At 44.4% G+C, this 19,400-nt stretch overlaps 1 protein-coding gene across 7 annotated transcripts; it reads right to left on the bottom strand.

Moving 5' to 3' along the window:
• Positions 1–215: 215 nt before the first annotated feature.
• On the bottom strand, positions 216–18,584 carry LOC121595633 (ELAV-like protein 2). Of its 7 annotated transcripts, none has more exons than XM_041919741.1 (4): positions 18,449–18,584; positions 10,104–12,394; positions 9,520–10,018; positions 216–9,028 (listed from the first exon to the last, which is right to left on the bottom strand). In XM_041919741.1, the coding sequence occupies exons 2-4, from the start codon at positions 10,294–10,296 to the stop codon at positions 8,680–8,682; spliced, it is 1,041 nt and encodes a 346-aa protein (XP_041775675.1). In that variant the 5' UTR covers positions 10,297–12,394; positions 18,449–18,584; the 3' UTR covers positions 216–8,679. The 7 variants fall into 7 exon arrangements, with proteins under 7 accessions (XP_041775675.1, XP_041775708.1, XP_041775695.1 ...); XM_041919774.1 differs by lacking the exon at positions 18,449–18,584 and adding an exon at positions 16,921–17,335; XM_041919761.1 differs by lacking the exon at positions 18,449–18,584 and adding an exon at positions 16,942–17,335.
• Positions 18,585–19,400: the final 816 nt, after the last annotated feature.

The raw sequence follows: 19,400 nt of genomic DNA, 5'->3' as shown, positions 1-19,400 counted from the left end.
TTTTAGCAAATTACAACTCCGTTTTATGAGTTTAATCGTTGTGCCACAGTAGTTGACCATTGTAATACCTTCTATCATCCGCTACCTCGCTAGGAAATGCATACTTTTAGGAGCCTTATTTCAACAAAACTCCAATGATGGCAAAGGTAAATAAAGAAAGATGATTTTCTCAATAAATTTCCACCGCATGCCAAGCAAATCTCTACACATGGACGGTTTTTGTTTTCTGATTTATTATCGAATTGTCAGCTTTGTGTTTTTGGTTTTAAATCTCCAGAAGTAACATACAATTTTGTCTTATGTTTGTGTTTGGTATAATGTTTGCGCGCATGTTGCTTATTTGCTTTCATTGTTTTAAATCGTCTTCCTTCACGCTGGCTTCCCATATTTATGGCTCTCCTGCCTAATTCCCACATTCAATAGCAAGAAATGCAATCGATTGAATGGATGTTCGTGTATGCTTTGAATACTGATATTGTTTTGCTGGATGCTGTTTCTGTTTTCGATCAGCTATAGTGCTCTTCAGATCTCCACACATCAATATTTAAATGTTTGTTTTTTTTTGTTCTGCAGTAAGTTAATTGTCTGTTGCACGATTATTTTATATCAAGTCAACCTCTTCCAGCTCTCCCATTACCCCCATTTCATCCTATCCAACTGTCGGTTATACCGGAGGTTGCGCTATGGCAAACATACCATGCTTTCATTGGCGAAAGGGTATCGGAGAAATAGGAAGAGTAAAATGAACATAAATGACATTTATTCGAAGAAAAACGGGAAGTAACGTATTCACATTGGAAACGTGAATCTGTCTTAAAAAGAAAGGGTTCTGCTCTTGTTGACCCTTTCCAGCAATATGTAGTTCCTATCGAATATGAACAGTGCACCCGTAGATAAAGCAGTAATGACACAAATTCACATATAATACGACACTGACGTATAATGGGATGCCTGGAAGCCACATTTTATGTGGAACCAATAACGGTGTGGTATTTCGGTACCGTGGAATCAGCTGCTAGTCCATTACAGTTGCTTACACTATTCAATCAATTAGTTATATTATATATCTGTTCTTTTAAATATTAAGATATTCTCCACCAGTTTGTATGAAAATTGGGCTGGAAAATAGTCTGCTACGGCTACTGTTTTGACTCGATGACTCGTTTTTCGTTTTATTTTTGCTTTTTCTGTGCATCCTTGGAGGGATTGCTCAACTGGCTTTCCCATCGCCCGCCTGATTACTTTTCGTATGTTTGTGGACGACATTAGTTTAATGATGTACTAGGATGGTGGGAACAGTGGGAACTCATGGGTTGGGGCAAATGGGAATATGAGGCGGCGATTTAAAAATGTCGATAATAATGATAGTAGTATGCGATGGCAAGCACCATGCTACGATCCACTATGAAGGTAGGCTGTCACTTCGCTTAATCCAGCTGGGTATGCGCACAATACTTTTGCTACACTTTGCATTCGGTGTTTAATTCTAGGTTGGTTTCGTTTTGTATCACTCATCCATGTTTTGTTTTTTTTTCCTATAAGATTCACAAATCGTGTTGGTGTTTGGTTGCATTGTCTGTCATAACCATTTTGACCCCCTTTTTGTGGCTACAAACATGGGTACGGTTGCAAAGTTTTCCTTTTCCTATACAAGTCTTCCTGAAGTCTTCCTGGTCTCGCATGCAACTGCGAATGATTTGTTCGTTTTTCTTATGATTAATTATTTTGTGGTTTCGTGCATAAAATGTATTGGAAGGTGAGGCTGAAGCCTTTTGAAAAAGAACAAAAAGAATAGCAAGCTCCCAAAACAGCTCTGCGAGTTAAAGGTGAATTTTGCTCTTCGAATTGCATACCTTTGAGCGTTTTGACTATTTTATTTGATAGGTTGCGCCTTACAGTAGGCAATCCGATTATCTGAAGTTCTTTTAAGCAATTTCTAGTCGTACTAGTAAATTACTTGCCTTTTAAACGCCAGAAAAAAAATGCTTCTTGGTATTAGCAAGCCATTTTGAGTGGCTGCGAATCGAAACAAAATGGAATGACTATTTCATTTCACGATTCATTTCACGAACGGTGATTGTAGATCTGTCTTGTCACATGGAAACGGATTACTGGTTTGTTTTCATCTACTGCTCGTCCATATAACCTCACTTTTACGATTACGTGTGTTTCCTTTTGAAACAGTTTCTTGTACTTCAAAATGGATGTTTGCGGGCATGTGTGCTCTTACCGCACTGCAAGCTGCATTTTTATATATTTATATAAAAACCTTAAAGTTGCTCGATGGTGCACACTGCACTGATCCACACCCATACACATTAAGAGATGCTCTAGCTACCTGTAGGACATGCCGGTACCAATCGACACCCGGATACGGCTGTTCGCACGTTACATGATTTTGAGGGTTTTAAAAATGCCCCTCTCTCGTAAGTTTTACATGTTTTTTTTTTTATAAAATTTTCCCCTAAAAGAAACTACCTTCATTGTGTTGTATATTTGTATATTTTCGGTTCTCTTTTGCCTAAGCACTGTCACACCCACCGCCAGATTTAACATTAATAGTTCAAAAATGGGTATATTCAGCATTGTTTCTGCGTATGCTTAGGGGTTTGCTTTGTATGAGTATCGCTACCATGCCTTAGTTTGCTTTCATTAGCTACAGTAAGCTTTTGGTGAAGGAGGAATAGAGGATTTGGAGGAATTGCTTGAATGTATTTTGCTTGAGTAATTTAGTTGGGGCTTCTTTTCGACAGCAAATACGCACACGGTTCTCAAATAGTGACAATGGATTTAGCATTTATTATGGGTTTTGTTTGCATCTAAAACAGTCCAGTCTTTCGTCATGTGGTATATCTTGCAAAGTTAACACTCACATACACCGAGACATTCCGCTAATACAACAAACACAAACCGGGAGTAATGAACGTTGGTGCGGTGGAAAAATATAGCGCTTGCGCCCCTGAATTTATAGAACTATGCAACCATGGCGAAGAGCTCCAAAGTTCAAAGTATGTATTTGCTTAGGTTGCATAAAATATAATTGTAAATAGAAAAATAATAAACGAAAGACGTAAAGCGTACACAGCAATTGTGATGCGCATAGCCTACCTTTAGGCGCATCTTTAGAGCAATTTGATATGGAAGTAGGCCGGGTCTGGACTAGAAACCTATTTGAAGCTACTCAACCGTAACAAACCTTTCGCTGTTTCTTTCTGTGTCGAAGTGTTATCCAAATTACTAGCATTTCTGCGGTGCGTTAGAGACGGTAAGGCTACTAACGCAACACAGATCGCTGATTCAAATTAAAGAAGAAATCCAATTTGCTACATGTTTTGTGGGTATTTTTTTCGTTTCTTTCATCCAATTGTGGTACTATATTTCGATTGCCCTGTGTTGGAGTTTGAACCTGTTTTGCACCGTGAGGGGGAACGAGTAGAGATTATTTTCCTTTAGTTTTGTCGGTTGCATTTGTTGAGATTTTCTTCTGATCTGATTTAGTCCTTGCTCATGTTTTGTTTTCCCGTTTCATTCGTGTGTTTTCTTTTCTTATTCTTTCTCATGTTGTTTTAACCCATTTCTTCCTGTTCGCTCTGCTGCTCTATCATTTTGTAACATTTTTTTTTCTGTCATTGCGCGAAGAAAAACGAATGAAAACAGGAAAATCTAACGCATAATGCTTACTTGAATTATCTTTGCTTCATTTACGGCAAATGGACGAACGGGGGGAAGAAAATTCATTGAAATATTTCTTTTTGATACACCCACACACATAAACAGACATATGCTATTATCGTCATTTTTGGTTAGGAGTGTGTGGCATCCTGTAGTAAAGGATTAGGTTGAGGGCAACGAGCAACGAAGGGAAACCCTGAAATCTCTAGTGAAATTTCATTGCATAGTAGTTTACGTACGTAATATACAAAATACTAGTTTGTTTTGTTCTTTTATATATGCTCGTTAAATTATGTGATTTGGAAAACTTATGTAAACATAGATATATATATATATATTCATATATAATCATACTTGCACATGCATCGCTAAGTGTGTGAGGGTGCCCATGTGCACTGTTTTACCTTGCTAATTTAAACCACAGCTTGACGCAAACACACTGGCAGAGGATTGTGAATATCGACGTACATCGAAAATAAATTTGATAGGAGAACAGAAAATGATTAAGGTTAAATGGCATAGACAGTGCTGCCCATAAGAGATGTTATGCAGCTCTGCGCGGATATAAACGTGTAGCCATCTACAAACGGGCCCTTTCAATGTATGCCTTAACAAAAGTGCCTCAATCTATGCAGTCCGCATCACAATACTATCTGAATATGCTTGCTTTCCAGATCGCTAAACCGCACATCGAGACAATAAATACAGCTACCGGGTACAGAAATACATTGAAAATACGAATAATATTGTGTACGTTATTGTTTTCTTTTTCGCTATTATTCTTCCTCTCACCTCCCTATCTCCGTATGCTTTGATAAAAATAGTGTTATGTGTATCTGCTAAATATGCTTGCCTCATGCAAGCAGTTCTACATCGCCCACCAAATTGAAGTAGAATTTTGACTAATAAGCACCTTGACTAGAAGAATATGATACCGTTGCCCCGCGTTTGTTTTCTGTCTCTACATTCCACCACGCTTTTTATTGTGCGCTTCCAGATAGCATTTTTGTTTCATAAAGCAAGGTGTATGCTTATATGCTTGCGAGGTGGTGGAGCATTGCCATGAAACTCATACACACAAATACGCACCCACGCACGGTATAAAGAGTTTTGTTTTTATATCGCCCGAGAACTTATCAAAACAGCGCTATGGAATTAAATTCGTTTCATATCTCGATTGTGTAATTCTGTTACTGTCCAATTATTAAAAAGTGAAAATAAATTCCCGCAATTTATTGTTCAAATCATACAAAATAGCATGGTTGTGTAGGCGTAACCACGTGTGTGTCTTTGTAGGAGTGATTGGTTGTTGCATACTTTTGTTTTGCAACTCTCCTAGCTTATGACATGGTTTGTTATAATTGAAACAAAACATTCAATTCATTCACAACGTATATACGTGGATAAAAAAACGTCAGAATTTGTATATTTGGGGAAGAGATAGGACGGGAAGTTAAGTAGTAGGGTAGGAATAGTTTCATTACATCGCTTAAATCTCCTTTGTGCTCATGTATATTTTATGAATGCGTTACATATTTCTCTGTGTGTAGTTTAATTTTGCTTGCTCCAAAATTATATTATGATTATCCATATATTCTCAAATATAGGTTAAAGAGTGATTGATTAAATTGATTAGTTTAAGCACAATTAGATTTCATTTATTAAACTTAGTTCGGCTAAATATGAATTAAAGTTTGTTTCCTTTCTTACCGCGTTTATTGCGCCCTTTCACTCTCTTCTTTCGTACACTGTCCTGCTATTATTTCCCTCTTGTATCTGTTTCATTCTTCGCTGCGGTCCATAAACCCATTTCAATGGACAAAGAAGACACAAAAAACAAACACGAAAAAGGGTGAAAAAGTCACAGAATAAAAATTTTACTACAAAGAGATCGCTCCGTTATGTTTCGCTCTCTTTCTGCTCGCCCTTGACTAATCGTTCCATTGTATATCTTACTTTCCGTGTTCCTTGTTCACGATACTCGTCCCAACTTTGTTTGACAGCCCTCCGCATTGAAAGTTGCACTACACAGCAATAAGGTAATATTTTCATACAGTTTTTTGCTTTTCTGTTTCCCATTATGCACCCACCAAAACCGCGCTACATAAAGAACGAAAAAGCCCTATCTCTCGCGAGGCGGGCCATTACACGCGTGGAAGGTAATGGCGGGCAACACATCGTACAAGATTCATTTAACGTTCAAAGTAATTTGGTATCAATTTTGGAATTTTGCTACTAGGCTCATACGTTTCAGAATTTTTTATCGCCTGCACTCCTCCCGTGCCCCTGCTTCCACCACAAGCGTAGGGAAGTGTGAGGGGCAAATCACCATACTTCGTTACGTACCGCTCCAACACACAGAGACACACACACATATTCGTACTAGGAATAACATAGGTGCTAAATTATTGAACATCTTATTTAAAACTTATTTTAAATGCTCCTGTCCCTCCCGAATTCCGTTAAAGAATCAGAACAAGATGGTACGTCCTCTCCTACTTCCGCGCTCTATCTCTCTTTCCCTCTCGTGCGTTTGCACTGCCTAGCATATGTTGGCTCTATTGCTTTCTCACCTCTCTGGCTACTGGATTGAATCATTTTAGCTTAACAGCGACGTTAAATAAGGAACGCTTAGTAAAGAGCGTGCTGTTGGTGCGTACGCAAGAGAGAAAGAGAGAAATGGGGCGAATCGAGTACCTGAAGATAAATTACTATTCATAATAATCGTTTGCATGTTGCGAGCTTTACATACGGGGATAATACGATACAATTATTCGATTAATTGGAATTAAATAGTTAAAATTGAAAGAAAATGGTACATGGAACGTAATATATTCCTTATTTGTGTCTTTTCTCCTCTTTTCCTTCTTCCTTTCCTTTGAAGGCATTTCGCCAGTCCGGTGCGTTAGGGTGTGTGTGCAAATCTTCTTTGATTGCTAGTGGCTGGTTACATTTGCTTTAGCTTCGGTGAGGAACAAGCTGAGATCAAACAAGTGTTGTGTTTTGATGTACTCTGAATCACAAACGCAGGCTTGCGCACACCATAATGCCTTTCTTTTTCTTTTTTTGGTTTTGAATAATGCTGATACATCGAATTATTAATAATTCATTACTCATTAAGAATGATAAGGTAAGAGATAAATACTTGGCTTACTTAGTTTGTGAGTACAGTACAGATAAATAAGATTAGAATAGAATGAGATGGAGAGGCGGTACAAAATAGTTATTACCGAGGGGCACGCAGGAGAGAGTGAGAAGATTCTTCGCTCTTCCGCAAGGTGCGCTCTTTTAATTATCAAGGCGGCTGGAGCTCACTTGCCAGGATTTGTCTGCTGTATTTCCTTAGTGGCAATGTAGTACCCCACCTTAGTATGTTACCATTTCGGTTAACATATTTCAAATCTGCAAAGTGTAAACCGTGCGGAGAAGCGTAACGGGGTTGTCACGCTGAGGTGTTTAAACTTATCGTCCTCGCTCGCGGTGCGTGAGTAACGCTACCTACCAACTAAGTGGTGATAAGTGAGCAAATAAATAGGTCAATAAATAAATAAATAAAAAATAAACAAATAAGTCAATAAATATATTTACGCGATAAGCGTGTGAGAAAATAAATCGACCTGACCTAATCATAAAACTCTCCTGCCGTTCGCCGTGCGGTGATGCGGCGCGGCCTCCAATGACTGCGCGTCATTTTTGTTTCCACCGTCCCCAGGTGGCATTTATATGGATTTTGCTAAACTATATATTATTAATTCACAGTTGTTCTCGAATGCCGTCGGCCTTGCTTTTTGTTCGTTTTAGATTGATTATTATTGCACATACACATTGTTCTAGACTTGTATTTCGATATTAGGCGGGAGAGCTCTCTTTTACGCGGTCTGTCACACCTTGCGAATGCTGCCCAATTATTTTTCCTTCAATTTCCTTTCTTTTCACTGCTCTTTGCTCTAAACCCTCTCAATGTTTCACACAGCTTGTGACAGCCACGATTGGTAAAAACTAGTCGGGTATAGCTATTCCCAGTTTCTATATCAGAGCAGAAGCTCTGCAAGCGTGTTCGTTTTTTTTTTTTACATCATACCTTCCGTTTTTCACCATTCTAAAATATCATTTACATTTAATATATTTGCTTTACAAAGATTATTTGAGCGTTTTGGGCAATTTGACTCTAGTTATCAATTTCACTAAGGTGCCATTTTGGGGGCTTTCACGGGGAAAAAGGGTGGAAACAAAACTGACTGCATCATTTGAAATGGCCGGCATAACCTTTGCACATGCTCACATATATAGTCTTGAAATTAAAAACATTCATCCTTAATCGCTAGTAATGGGTTAGTATGGCCAAGGAAATAATTATTGCACCATTTTTCGAGAAGACTCGTCATACTGAGGTTTTTGGAAAAAAACACAGACATTAGACTGGCGGGGATATCGATGGTTCAAGATGCACCAACTTACGGCGCTATTCTAGCGATCACTGACGTGATCGCATTGTGCGTGTTTCTGCCCCTGTTTACTTTGTATGCCACATGTGCGCATGTTGTCGGTTTTGCTACTTGGGATAGTTTTGCTAGTTTTGTGTTGTTTGGTATGTAAAATTAATATTATGCTCCACACAAAGTCAACATTACAGCTCCCTGCCAAGAGTGGGACTACCGTTTCATACACAACATTCGTATGATTTGCATGTTTGCATCAAATTTTAATAATAATGTTCAAAATGAGGGTGCTGCTAAAATCTTCCTGCATCTTGGAAGCCAGTTTAAACTTAAAGATAAAAAAACCAATTGCACACAATCGTGTATGCAGAATCAAGGGTAAAAACGTGCAGAATGGTAGAAAGCACGAGAGAGAGAGAAAATAAACAAATCCAATCTTAATCGCAGTAAATCTTACCCATAATGGGTACACAATGGACTGGTGGGTGGTAAATGCATCAAAGTGAATCGAAAACCCCGGGAGCATAAGTGTAAAACGGTTTAAAGAAACTTAAAATTTTTCCCATTTTTAATTGGCCTTTGACTTGGTGTTGTTAGTCTTGAAGCTAACCTGCAGGACGCGGTTGCCGAGCGTGTAGCCGTTGAGCGACTGGACGGCGACGACGGCCTCGTCGTAGTTGGTCATCGTAACGAAACCGAAACCTTTGCACTTGTTCGTCTGCAGGTCCTTGATTACCTTCACGCTCTGGACCGCACCGAACGGACCGAACAGCTGCCAGAGCACGTTCTCTTCCGTTTCCGGCGCGAGGTTATACACGAAGATGCACCAGCCGGAACCGTTGATTGCGTTTGCGGATAATACTGAGCTGCCTAGGTCGCCGGTGAGGGGCGAGTAGCGGCTAAAGTTTGATGGCAGGCTTTACGGCAGAAACGGGTAAGCCAGCGGAAGAGGAGGTGACGATGGCGCGAAGGATGATACAAAAAGGAAGAAAGAGAAAGAGAGAAAAATAATTTTATAGAACGATGTGAGTAGACAGAATCTGATGACTATGTGTTAACAAGGTGCTAACAAAGGATAGTCGCAACAGAAGGTGCGTCACTATTTCGTAGTCACACAGGTGCGAACGATTGCTTTTCCTTGTTAACCCACTTTTCTGTCGCCTACGAATGAGTCGCGATCACGTGCGTGTGTCTCCAGTTGTCAGACATAGCGATCAAACGCATAGGTTGACTCGCATAGGGAGACTGATTGCAGATGTCCTCTCGGTCCAGTTTGATAGCAGCTAGCTTGTTGATTGATGGGTGCAGTTCGGATGCTCGACTAGGTTGACAACACGCACGTGTAAAGCAAATGACCACAACAATAGCAACAGCAAAAGTTATACACAAACAGCAATCGGCGGCTTACCTGAATCTGCCGCTGAGCGGATGGATCGGTCCCGGTGGGAAGCGGCGCAGGTTCGGTGTTGGTGTTAGGTACGCCGCCAGCGGTGGGATCGCCTTGTTGATGTTATTGCTAGGATTGTTGGCAAACTTCACCGTGATCGGCTCGGAGGCACCCTTCGGTGTCGTGCCGTTCAGCTGCTGGATCGCCCGTTCCGCCTCCGAGCGCTGGTCGAACCGGATGAAGCCGACGCCCTTCGATAGGCCGGTAATGTTATCACATAGTATGCGGGAGGTGATGATCTGCCCGTACGCGTTGAACAGATTCTCCAGGTCTTGCTGGGTCATGCTCTTGGACAGACCGGACACGTACAGGTTGGCGCCCTTGATCGCATCCGAGCTTGGCCGGGCGAACGACACCTTGATCGTTTTGTTCTGCAGGCGCAGCCCGTTGAACGTGTTGATTGCTTTTTCTGCGTCCTCCGGCCGGTGGTAGTTGACAAACCCGTACCCGAGACTTTGTCCTGTGTGCGTTGGGCAAGATAAAGGGGACAGGGGAACAATGTTTAGTGTTGTCGTGGCAGGCTCCCAACCTTCCCAACTACTTACCGGTGACTTTGTCGCGGATCAGCTTGCAGCTCTCAACATCGCCGATGCTGGAGAAGAGCGACTTCACCTCCTCCTGTGTCATCGTCTGCGGCAGATAGTTTACGATCAGATTAGTCTTGCTATCCTCCTGGCCGCTGCCGATCGAGCCGGAGCGCCCATTCTGCTGCACTGTTTCCAATCCGTTGGAGATCATCGTGTCGCCGGCTGCCGCGGTACTACTGTGTTCGCTAATCTTAATAAGATGGATGGATTCGCTGTTGCTTTTTATTTGTTCTGTTGCGCGCAGCTCGCCACAGCACGTGAGTGTTTGTTCTCTGAGTTCACTGAGTGGGGGCACCTTTGCTGGTTCGATCAATAGAGAGGGGAAGCGATTAGATAGATGAGGGGGGAGGGGCTCGGCTGTCCAGTAGTGCTGGCTGCGTTTGTGACTAGTTGCTGTCTTTCGTTTTCTCTCTCGCTATATTCCGGTACTGCTTACTGCTGCTGTACCCCGTTCACCTGGCTAAGTGAATTTTCGTAAGTATTGCACGCGCGCTTTTCCTTTTTATAAACACACGCTACACACACTCTCTTGCTTTCTCTTTCATACACTCAAACACACACTCACGTCCAAACCACACCTACTCGTGTACGTCGCTTACGCTCGAAAAAACTGGAAATTGTTGGGTGAGTTAAGAACAGACTTCCTTTTCCTTTTTCTATAAAGCGCTTTGCACTTTCGTAGTAAAAATTCGCTCAAACAGCCAATATACCGCGGACGATTTCTAAACCGTGGCGTGATGGGGGAGGATGAAAAGGGTTGGTGATTTTATGCGTTTGTTTTGTTGTTGTTTTTGTTGTTTTGACTAGAATATTTAATGGTTTTCGCTATACTTTGCTTTGCTAAATTGCTTGGCTTTCTTTTGCATTCTTAAAAAATCCTGCGGTCAACTTTTACTCGTTTTCCACACCTATCTCGCTTGCTCGGCTCTGCCTTGCACTTGTTCGTTGCTTTGTTTACGACGGGAAATTTGTGCTAGTGTTGTACGGTTAAAGAAGATTTTTACCCTTTTATACACACATACATGTATATGTATATATATAGTTGGCCGCTACGGGCGTGACGTAGGTGTGCACCAGGGGTATGTATTTTTTCTCCTCGTTGGCGGGTGTGTGTTTTCTTATCCCCCGGTTTGCACGCCGTTGGAATGTGAATACTGCAGGTTTATATTGCTTCTGCTGCTCTGCTAATTACACTGCGGAAGCTGGTCAGTTCGGCTGCTGTTTGGTTTGCCGATGTGTACGTGATCCGGCCAGTAGTGGTAGTGAGACACTCGAGACGGTGCTTTCGCCCACGGACCGGGGGTTTAGGCCTCCAGTGGCGCTACTGCGGGAGTCACGCGAGAGCGGTAGGGAGGGGGTGGCGGGGCGGGGATGGAGTATTGTTTATGTTGTTTTGTTGTCTTTTAAATTTCACTCTTGGTTTTTTGTTCTCTTTGTTTGAATGCTAATGTTGATTGTCGTGCAGCTGTCACCTCACTGTGTCACTAGATATCGGCTTCACTCGTGTTGCGGAGGGGATGTTTCCTGGGTTGCGGAGGCTGCTGGCGTTTTTGGAAGTTGGGCACAATACCGGCACCGGCTAGTCGGCGTACGGCGTGTGTTACTGGTGTATGTTGGTGTATGTTTGTCTGGCTATTACAGCGCGCGGAATCTTGGAATTGGCTCCTGCCTTCGCTTCCTTTGCGTGCCTGTAGTGGTTAGCTAGTTTCGCCTCGCAAGGTTGATGGGTTCTAGCTGCTCTAGCCGTTCGTCGTGGACACGCAGTTTGGTTGGCGCTTTCGCTTACCTCCGGTTTTATTTTATTTTTTAATACTTGCTGTTTACCTTTTGTCGTGTACGCGTGTTGTAAGATTATATAGTTAATCTTTACTAGGATAATTTTGTAAATAGGAAGCAATTGATCTTTTGTTTTCCACCTACTCCCTTTCTTTTTCGGCTACCGTTTTCCTATGTAAATAGTGTTCTGCGTTCCGTTCTCATTGCCCGTTTTCCGTTCGTTTCGCGCCCGGTCGGCTGTAGATGTCCTTTCGTGTTTTTTTCTTCTATTTCTTACTTCTTCCGTTTTCTGAAGTATGCACTTCCTGGTCGTTGGTTCCGCTGTGTGTATGTGCTAACGTTCTGCAATGCCGCACCGTACAGATGAACTTCTGACTTTGCCTGGTTGCGCAGCTACAGCCCTTATTCCGATCCGGGGTGTTGTAGATTATGCGACGGAAAACGGTCGTAACGGTAATCCAAATCTCTGGTATCTGAAAAAACAGCGTAAAGTTAGGAAAATTCAGTTCAGAAACGTTTTTTTTTTCCTTTTTCCCAGCCCAGCTATGTTTCTAGCTTCTTATTGCGCGCTCCTTTGCGCCAACCAGCAAAATAGCTGGTGTGAGCTGTCTTACGAGCGCGAAAAAAAAACGCGCTCCTCTACAACGAAAGGTTCCAACATTTCTTTCCCCTTGTTTTTCGAAGGGTAAGGGCGTGTATCTCCGTTTCACTAAGGTGCGCCCTGTTTGGTTCCGCTCCGTGGCCGCTGCGCTCACACTTTTTGCTCTCACTCTTGCTTTCTCTCCCTATTTCTATCCCGCTCTATCGCGCTACCTCGAAAAGGACTCAAAAATCGATTGCCACACCGTGCAAACCAGGGACGCGAGACGGTTCATCTGGCGGTTCACGGTGTTCGAAATTGCTGTGTAATGCGCACTCGCTGTGTTGGCTAGCCTTACCACAGCAGCAACGCCAACGCACAGTGCGGGCCGGAGGGTACAAGCTTATGGGAGGAAAGGGCTAGCAACTTGGTCTACAACTAGCCTTTAAACTGACACCTTGCCGAAGAGATTGTACCTTATCTGGGTGAAGGATACACGCGAAAGCTTGCCTCGAAATTCTAGGCTCTAATCTCGCACAATCGAACGAAACTGTTATTTAGTCCACCCGGGAAAGAAATAATATAAAACGCACCTCCGTCACACACACACACGCACATACACACACACAGAAAGCCACGCAGACGGAGCTCAGAGGATGAAGAAATGGTCTGCAAATTCCGGCTAGCCTTATTTTAAACAACCATTCACCGGCGTTGTAGCACAGAACGACAGAGCGCGCTAGGCGTACTGGGGACGCTCGACATTTTCAGCAGATCGGAGAGAACTGCTCGAACCCGTGGCATTGATAAAATTTTTAGCAGCCGCACACGGCGGCTCTCTCACTTCCTGACGCTCTCGCGCGCTCGACGCATTTGCGTGTGAGTGTGTGTATGTGTGAGAGAGTGAGAGAGAGAATACGAAAACCAAACCCGAAAAAAAGGATCGCGCGCTCGTACTCATCCTCGCAAACCCTCGAAAAGGGAAAGTCCGCGCCCAAATGTAGGCAATCGAGCGTTCGGAATCGCTCTCCTCGTGATTGTCATCGTCGTCTGTGTTGGTGTGCGTTAAAACGGAAGAGAGCATAAGAGAGGAAAATTATCCCTAAGGGCCCCGAACCGAATGAGGTGCCAAGAAGTAGGGTTGTGGTGGTGGTGGTGCTAAAATCATTTCGCACACTGTTAATTACACACGCAAAACACACGAGCGGGAGCTTACGAGCCGCTTTTGTACACGCCTTTGCCCAAATGAAGCTGAATGAAGAATGTAGTAAAAATGTTTGTTTTTCGGACACTACACACCCACATGCACAAGCGACTCGAAAATGGAATAAACCTGGGTGCAATTCAAAACTACTGGTAAATGGACGATTGGGGATCGGTTTTTCGGGAATAAGTTGACTGATAAATCCATCTTTTGTGAAATGTTCAATAAGTATTGAGATATGTAGGCGAGTTGTAATCATTCTGATAGTAAAAGGATTAATTTATCGATTTACAGATCTCTCTCTGTGTCTCTTTTTCTCACTGGATATTGGGTTACATGTGTTTCAGGGCGTTTGCTTGCTAGCTTGATTGATCGAACAGAAAACCGGAAGCAACGTCCTTACAAGCAACAACGTTGTAAGTTCTGCCAGCAAAAATCCATAGCAACCACCGTTACATAACACGGCGAGCGCCAGCAGGGTGTAAAATTTCCTTCCGGCTCCCATTTTGCCGGTTTTTGGTTGAGTTTTGGATTCTGATTAGGCGAACATAATTGGTCGTGATTTTTCGTGTTGCTCCTATGAAGCAAGGAAACGCCCTTTCTACCTTTTGCTTTCACGCTTCGCTAGAACATGATAAATTATGCAATTGCGTATACATCGTCTCGAGATGGCATTTGTCTGCTGGTGTGGGTGTGTGGCCGTGTGTAGTTGTATTTAGCACGGTCTCGCGCACAATCTCCTCGCCTAGCCTTTGCCCTAGTTCCCGTGAGCGAGCGAGTGCAGCGAGGGTGTGTGTGAGTGGGCAAAGATTTATGAATCCACCCTACATTCGCCGTCACTCGGGGCTGGAGAGTGCGTCGACACTTGAGAATGAAAAGCACAAACCAACAAACACACACATACATAGAAACACGGCGAGCAAAAGCCGTGAGCATGCACGCCACGAATATCCTGAGGTTACGCTCTCGCTGAACCAGCCACACACTCACACAGACCCACACGTGTGCGCCTCGTTCGGGAAAATGGTACTGGAACATTCTACAGGGGGAGGATAGTAAAAAAACTCACACACAAATACACACACACACACATACACACACAGACACACCGCCTACAGACACAGCGAGCAGGGAATGCGTCTGGGCTGACTGTAGTTTGGTTGAAGAAGCCGCGCCTGGCTACGTACGCTCTTTACATAGTGTGTGTGTATGTCGCGTGTCTATCACCTCCTAAAACGCCTCCCACATGTGCGCGAGGGGGGAAGGAGGGCGTGGAGGTGGTTACATTGGAACCTTACGGGCGTTCTGGTGGTCGCAGGCTGAGGTGTTACCGTTTCTCATTCACACCGGCGTCCTTCGTACCCGCTACGTCTAGACTCCAGACGCAACCGAGGGCCATGCTGTGCTCCACTGCTTGACCTATTTCCTGCGCGCTGTGCCTGGGGATCTTTGCGGCTGCGAGCTTATGTGCGAGGGTTGCGCACACCCTACACAGCGGCGCGTTCGAAAACACCATTGAATCCATTCGGGGCGTGAGGGCGTCTTGCCCCAGCCATGGTTAGAACACATCATATCAAGATATCAAGAACCCCGGGACTTTGGCGACTTTAGCGCCACTGCCACTGCCCGAGGTGTTTCTTCTGACAGCTAGCTGGTACCCTCGATACATGACGCCGGTATAAGGATATGGTGGCAAAGGGGAAGGTTTTAATTAGGACTCCGTTCCGTGCTTGGGCCAGTGCTGGGTGGACAAAAAGGTGGGTAATACGCCGAAAACGAGGTGTTACCACGCTATTCCGCAATAAATAAGTGTTTTTGAGGAGGGCCGCATTGGTACTGGAAACATAGGATCTCGCTTACTACCCGGTCTGTAGTTTTTACTGGCACACATGGGTACGGTTGATGGTGAACAACACGCAAGGAAAATCATTCCATCTAACCAAAAACGGCTGGATAACGTACAGACGGGCTGGCATCTTCTTCCATTATGGATAACGTAGTTTTGAACGCAAGCAACCCCGCTCTGTGTAATGTTCAAGAGGCCTCACGCACCGATAGACACGTTCAAGAGCAACTGTCCGGAGCAACAAATCCAGTGCTTCGGGGTCGAATGCGGGCATATCAAAGAGCGCACCGCTGGTGCACTTGTTTCAAAGTAACGTCCGGGCTGATGGACCGATCCGAGTGGGCTGCCCCCTTGCTAAAACAGCAAAAGAGCGGAGACACGTGCCGTATCAAGGAACAGATCTGCGGTTCTGCTAGGCTGTTTGTGCGCGTGCCCGGTCTGCTTTTTTTTTTCTTCAAAATCCTCATTCTACTTCCCTAGAAGTTCCTCGCTGTCTCACACGCTCGTGCTACTAGTGCCACTGGTGGAAATCCCTCGTCTGTATTAAGGCTCGAGGGACACCATTCCTTCAGAAAGGATAGCAAACCATTTAACCATAATCTGGTACCGCACAGCCACCGATAAGTAGAGGAAGCTAGATCCATAGTAGCACTCTGTACCCACCCCAGCAAAATTGTTAGCCAAAAATCCGCTTCGAAGGACCAAATCGCAACGAGGGTGAAACAAGGGAGCAAGAGACCTGAGCAAGATTTACACCATGATGTTGCAGCACTTTTTACAAGAACACACCAGAACATATCCCACACACACACACACACACACACACACACACACACACACACACACACACACACACCACACACACACACACACACACACACACACTCCCTTACCTGCCTTCGTGCTTTCCCCCTATTCTTCGCTTGCGATAAGGATACGGAGAGGTCGCTGACACTTACCAATAAAAAAACCTCTAGCCTTTATAGTTACGGTGAGATCCCTCACGCCTGCCGACTGTGGATTGGAGTTGTACAGAGTACGGGTTTCACCCTTGCTACTTCTTCCAATTTCACACAACAACACACTCACATACACATACACACACACACACCACACACACACACACACACACACACACACCCACACACACACACACACACACACACACAAACACACGCAGATCTCGAAAGGATCCAACCCTTTACACTATCCGTAGCATTTGCCGCGCGCTACGTGCTGACGCGATTCGCAGAAAGTGCGTCGAAAAAGTGTTGCCTTCTTATGATGTTTTTGTATGGGTTTTCCTTGTTTCGCCTTATTTTCCTTATTGTTGTGTACGTATATGGAAAGTGTGTGTGTATACATATACCTAAATGACTAGAAATATTACTTGTAGTTGCCTTATCACCTAGAAACCGTTCCGTGCCACGCAGAAGGCTCACACAACAGGGCTGGCCTGCGCCGTGTAGAGGATAAAATCAGACTGCCGGATCGCCACGCACACTCGTGGAACCGGGGGGTGGGGGTCACTTTAGTTGCTGCGATGTCTGCAAACGAGCGTGAGCCTGCCCGTCGGTAGACGAACACAGATATCGTGTCGGGTCTGGGAAAGGTTCCGCCAGCACGTAACCATACGGGCGCACTTACTTGCTCTCTCACTAACTTTTCTCTCGTTTGCTCTATCTCGGTTTTGCTATCTCCTATCCTGTCCACCTCTCGGCTCGAGGCTTGTTTACTGCCACTGCGCCTGCCGTTTTGTCGGGGCGTCGTGTAGTGGTGTGCGCTGTGGCCGGTACGCTGGCCACGACATACCCTCCGAGCCTTACGCAAACCATACCGTGCTTCGGCCACAGTGCTTTGCAAGGGCAGATTTCCGAGAGTACGCGACCGGATCGTAACGCTCTACGAAAAACTCTCCTTTTTGTCATTCGCACGCCTCGCTCTCTCTCTTTCTCAAGTCGCAGGACTGTGCGCCGGTCCTCGTTTTTAGGCGCTGACAACTGGGACATCGCAAAAAGGGCAGTGTTGGCGGGGTAGCGATGTTGAGCGCCTGCTCGACACATTGGCCAGGACTGTTAAGATGCTGTAGATGCGTGGGTTAGGACCGTAAAAAAATTGTTATTTGGATCGATTACATCGACCTGCTAGCGTGGATATGCGTGCCACGCTCCCCTTACCACCAAGAAGCAGTGGTAGTAAAGGGACAAGCGGGAGGAGCAAGGACTAAATCGTCTTCCCAATCGAACCCTCTCAAAGCAACAAAAAAAAAAGACATACAAGAGATACCTCTTTTTGAGATACATTTTCATGTCAGGTTCTTCGTGGTTCTTTGAAAAGGACCACTTGCCCATCTGCCCCAGGCTACGATAGGGAACGGATTATTTACGTACAATGGTACAATGTAGGCAGAAGTGTTTCTGGCGGTTACTATCTCCCAGATCTATTGGACCGGCGTTTTCCTCACACTCTCACACATACACACACTCACACACACATACATACACACACACACACTTGGGCAAGATGGGGTGTGAAAATTCGGTTCCCTGAGCGTTAGACTAGCAAACCAGTGCAATACTCCCGAAAATCCCGGCCCGAAATCTCGAAAAACCGAGCCTGAAACACCTTCATTTTTTGCTTTCAACTGACACCTTTTTCACACGAGATCGGGCGGGGGAGGCAGCTTAGCCGGGAAACCGCTGGAATGTTCTGGACCACCACCCGGAACGGACCCCATTTATCCCGCAGACTTTTTCGGTTAGGTGGGAGTCTGAGGGAGCTGTTCTGTGCTTCTAGAACCTCCGGAATCGGTTGATAGGAAGATATTTTGTAGTTGTCGGTATAAAGATATTTAAAAAATATGCTTGCTTTATGCGTGTATAGAGATGGGTACGTACGTATATCAATCAAAGACGGCACAAACTCAAAACCGCAAAATCAAGATGATGTACGAACGGACGAAAAATTAACTTGTCTAGCACGGGAAAATATACACTGGATTGAAGTTGATGCGAACAGTGAATCGGGAGCCTAGCGAGGACCTGGCGTACGGTGCACACACAGCGAGCTACCGATCACCAATACTAACGTGCGAGTGATAGTGAGAGCGAGAAAGAGAGAGAGAGAGAGAGAGAGAGAGAAGTAAGAAATAGAGAAAGTGGATTTTCCTTTAGAAGCGTAGGAGAGAGAGAGAGAGAGAGAGAGAGAGAGAGAGAGAGAGAGAGAGAGAGAGAGAGAGCGGTATAAAAAGAGTGTGTGAAAGAGAGAGAGAGAGAGAGAGAGAGAGAGAGAGAGAGTATTAAAAGGCTCCAAAGGATCAAGAAAGTACAAGTCATATCCGGTTCCTTTTGCGCATCACTAACACACGCTCGTCGTATCCGGTGCTGAAGAATTAGCTGGACGACGAAACCAGACCGCGTTTGTGTAGTGTAGTTAATAGCAAATTGAGAGTTTGGATCGTTTCCTTGCATTACTTCAAAAACTCAAAATGCTGAGTAGTAAACTCCTTTATCGTACAGCTTGCTTTCCGCTGCTAGGGATGCTTTCGAACAGGACATCAGAATATTTGTGTGCGGATATGTGTGTCACACGGACACACACTCACCTCGCAAGTAAGGCACGGCTCCCGTTCTATTGCACACGGCACGCAATACACTTGTCTCGCGGGTTTTCTCGAGTATAAACCAACCTCACCAACACTCACGACAACTTTTCACTCGACCGATGCTGATGTGGAGGTGTATCCGTGTACCCAAACTACATAAAAAGCAACAACGGGCAAACAAAAAAACAAAATGAAATAAAATAAAGTCCACGCATGCGTGCACGTGAGCAAAAGCGCTTGACCGG

The sequence above is a fragment of the Anopheles merus genome, chromosome X (genome assembly GCF_017562075.2).
Source record: "Anopheles merus strain MAF chromosome X, AmerM5.1, whole genome shotgun sequence".
NCBI classification, from domain to species: Eukaryota; Metazoa; Arthropoda; class Insecta; order Diptera; family Culicidae; genus Anopheles; species Anopheles merus.
Note: the sequence above shows the minus strand (reverse complement) of the source record. Positions and strands in the feature narration are given on the sequence as shown.

What these genes read in the sequence shown, in the direction of transcription:
- LOC121595633 (XM_041919741.1), bottom strand. Translation starts at nt 10,296, where the DNA reads ATGATCTCCAACGGATTGGAAACAGTGCAGCAGAATGGGCGCTCCGGC. An exon ending in GATCCGCGACAAAGTCACCG is followed by an intron (nt 10,019 to 10,103) that starts GTAAGTAGTTGG and finishes CAACGCACACAG; the next exon opens with GACAAAGTCTCGGGTACGGG. An exon ending in CCGCTCAGCGGCAGATTCAG is followed by an intron (nt 9,029 to 9,519) that starts GTAAGCCGCCGA and finishes TCTGCCGTAAAG; the next exon opens with CCTGCCATCAAACTTTAGCC.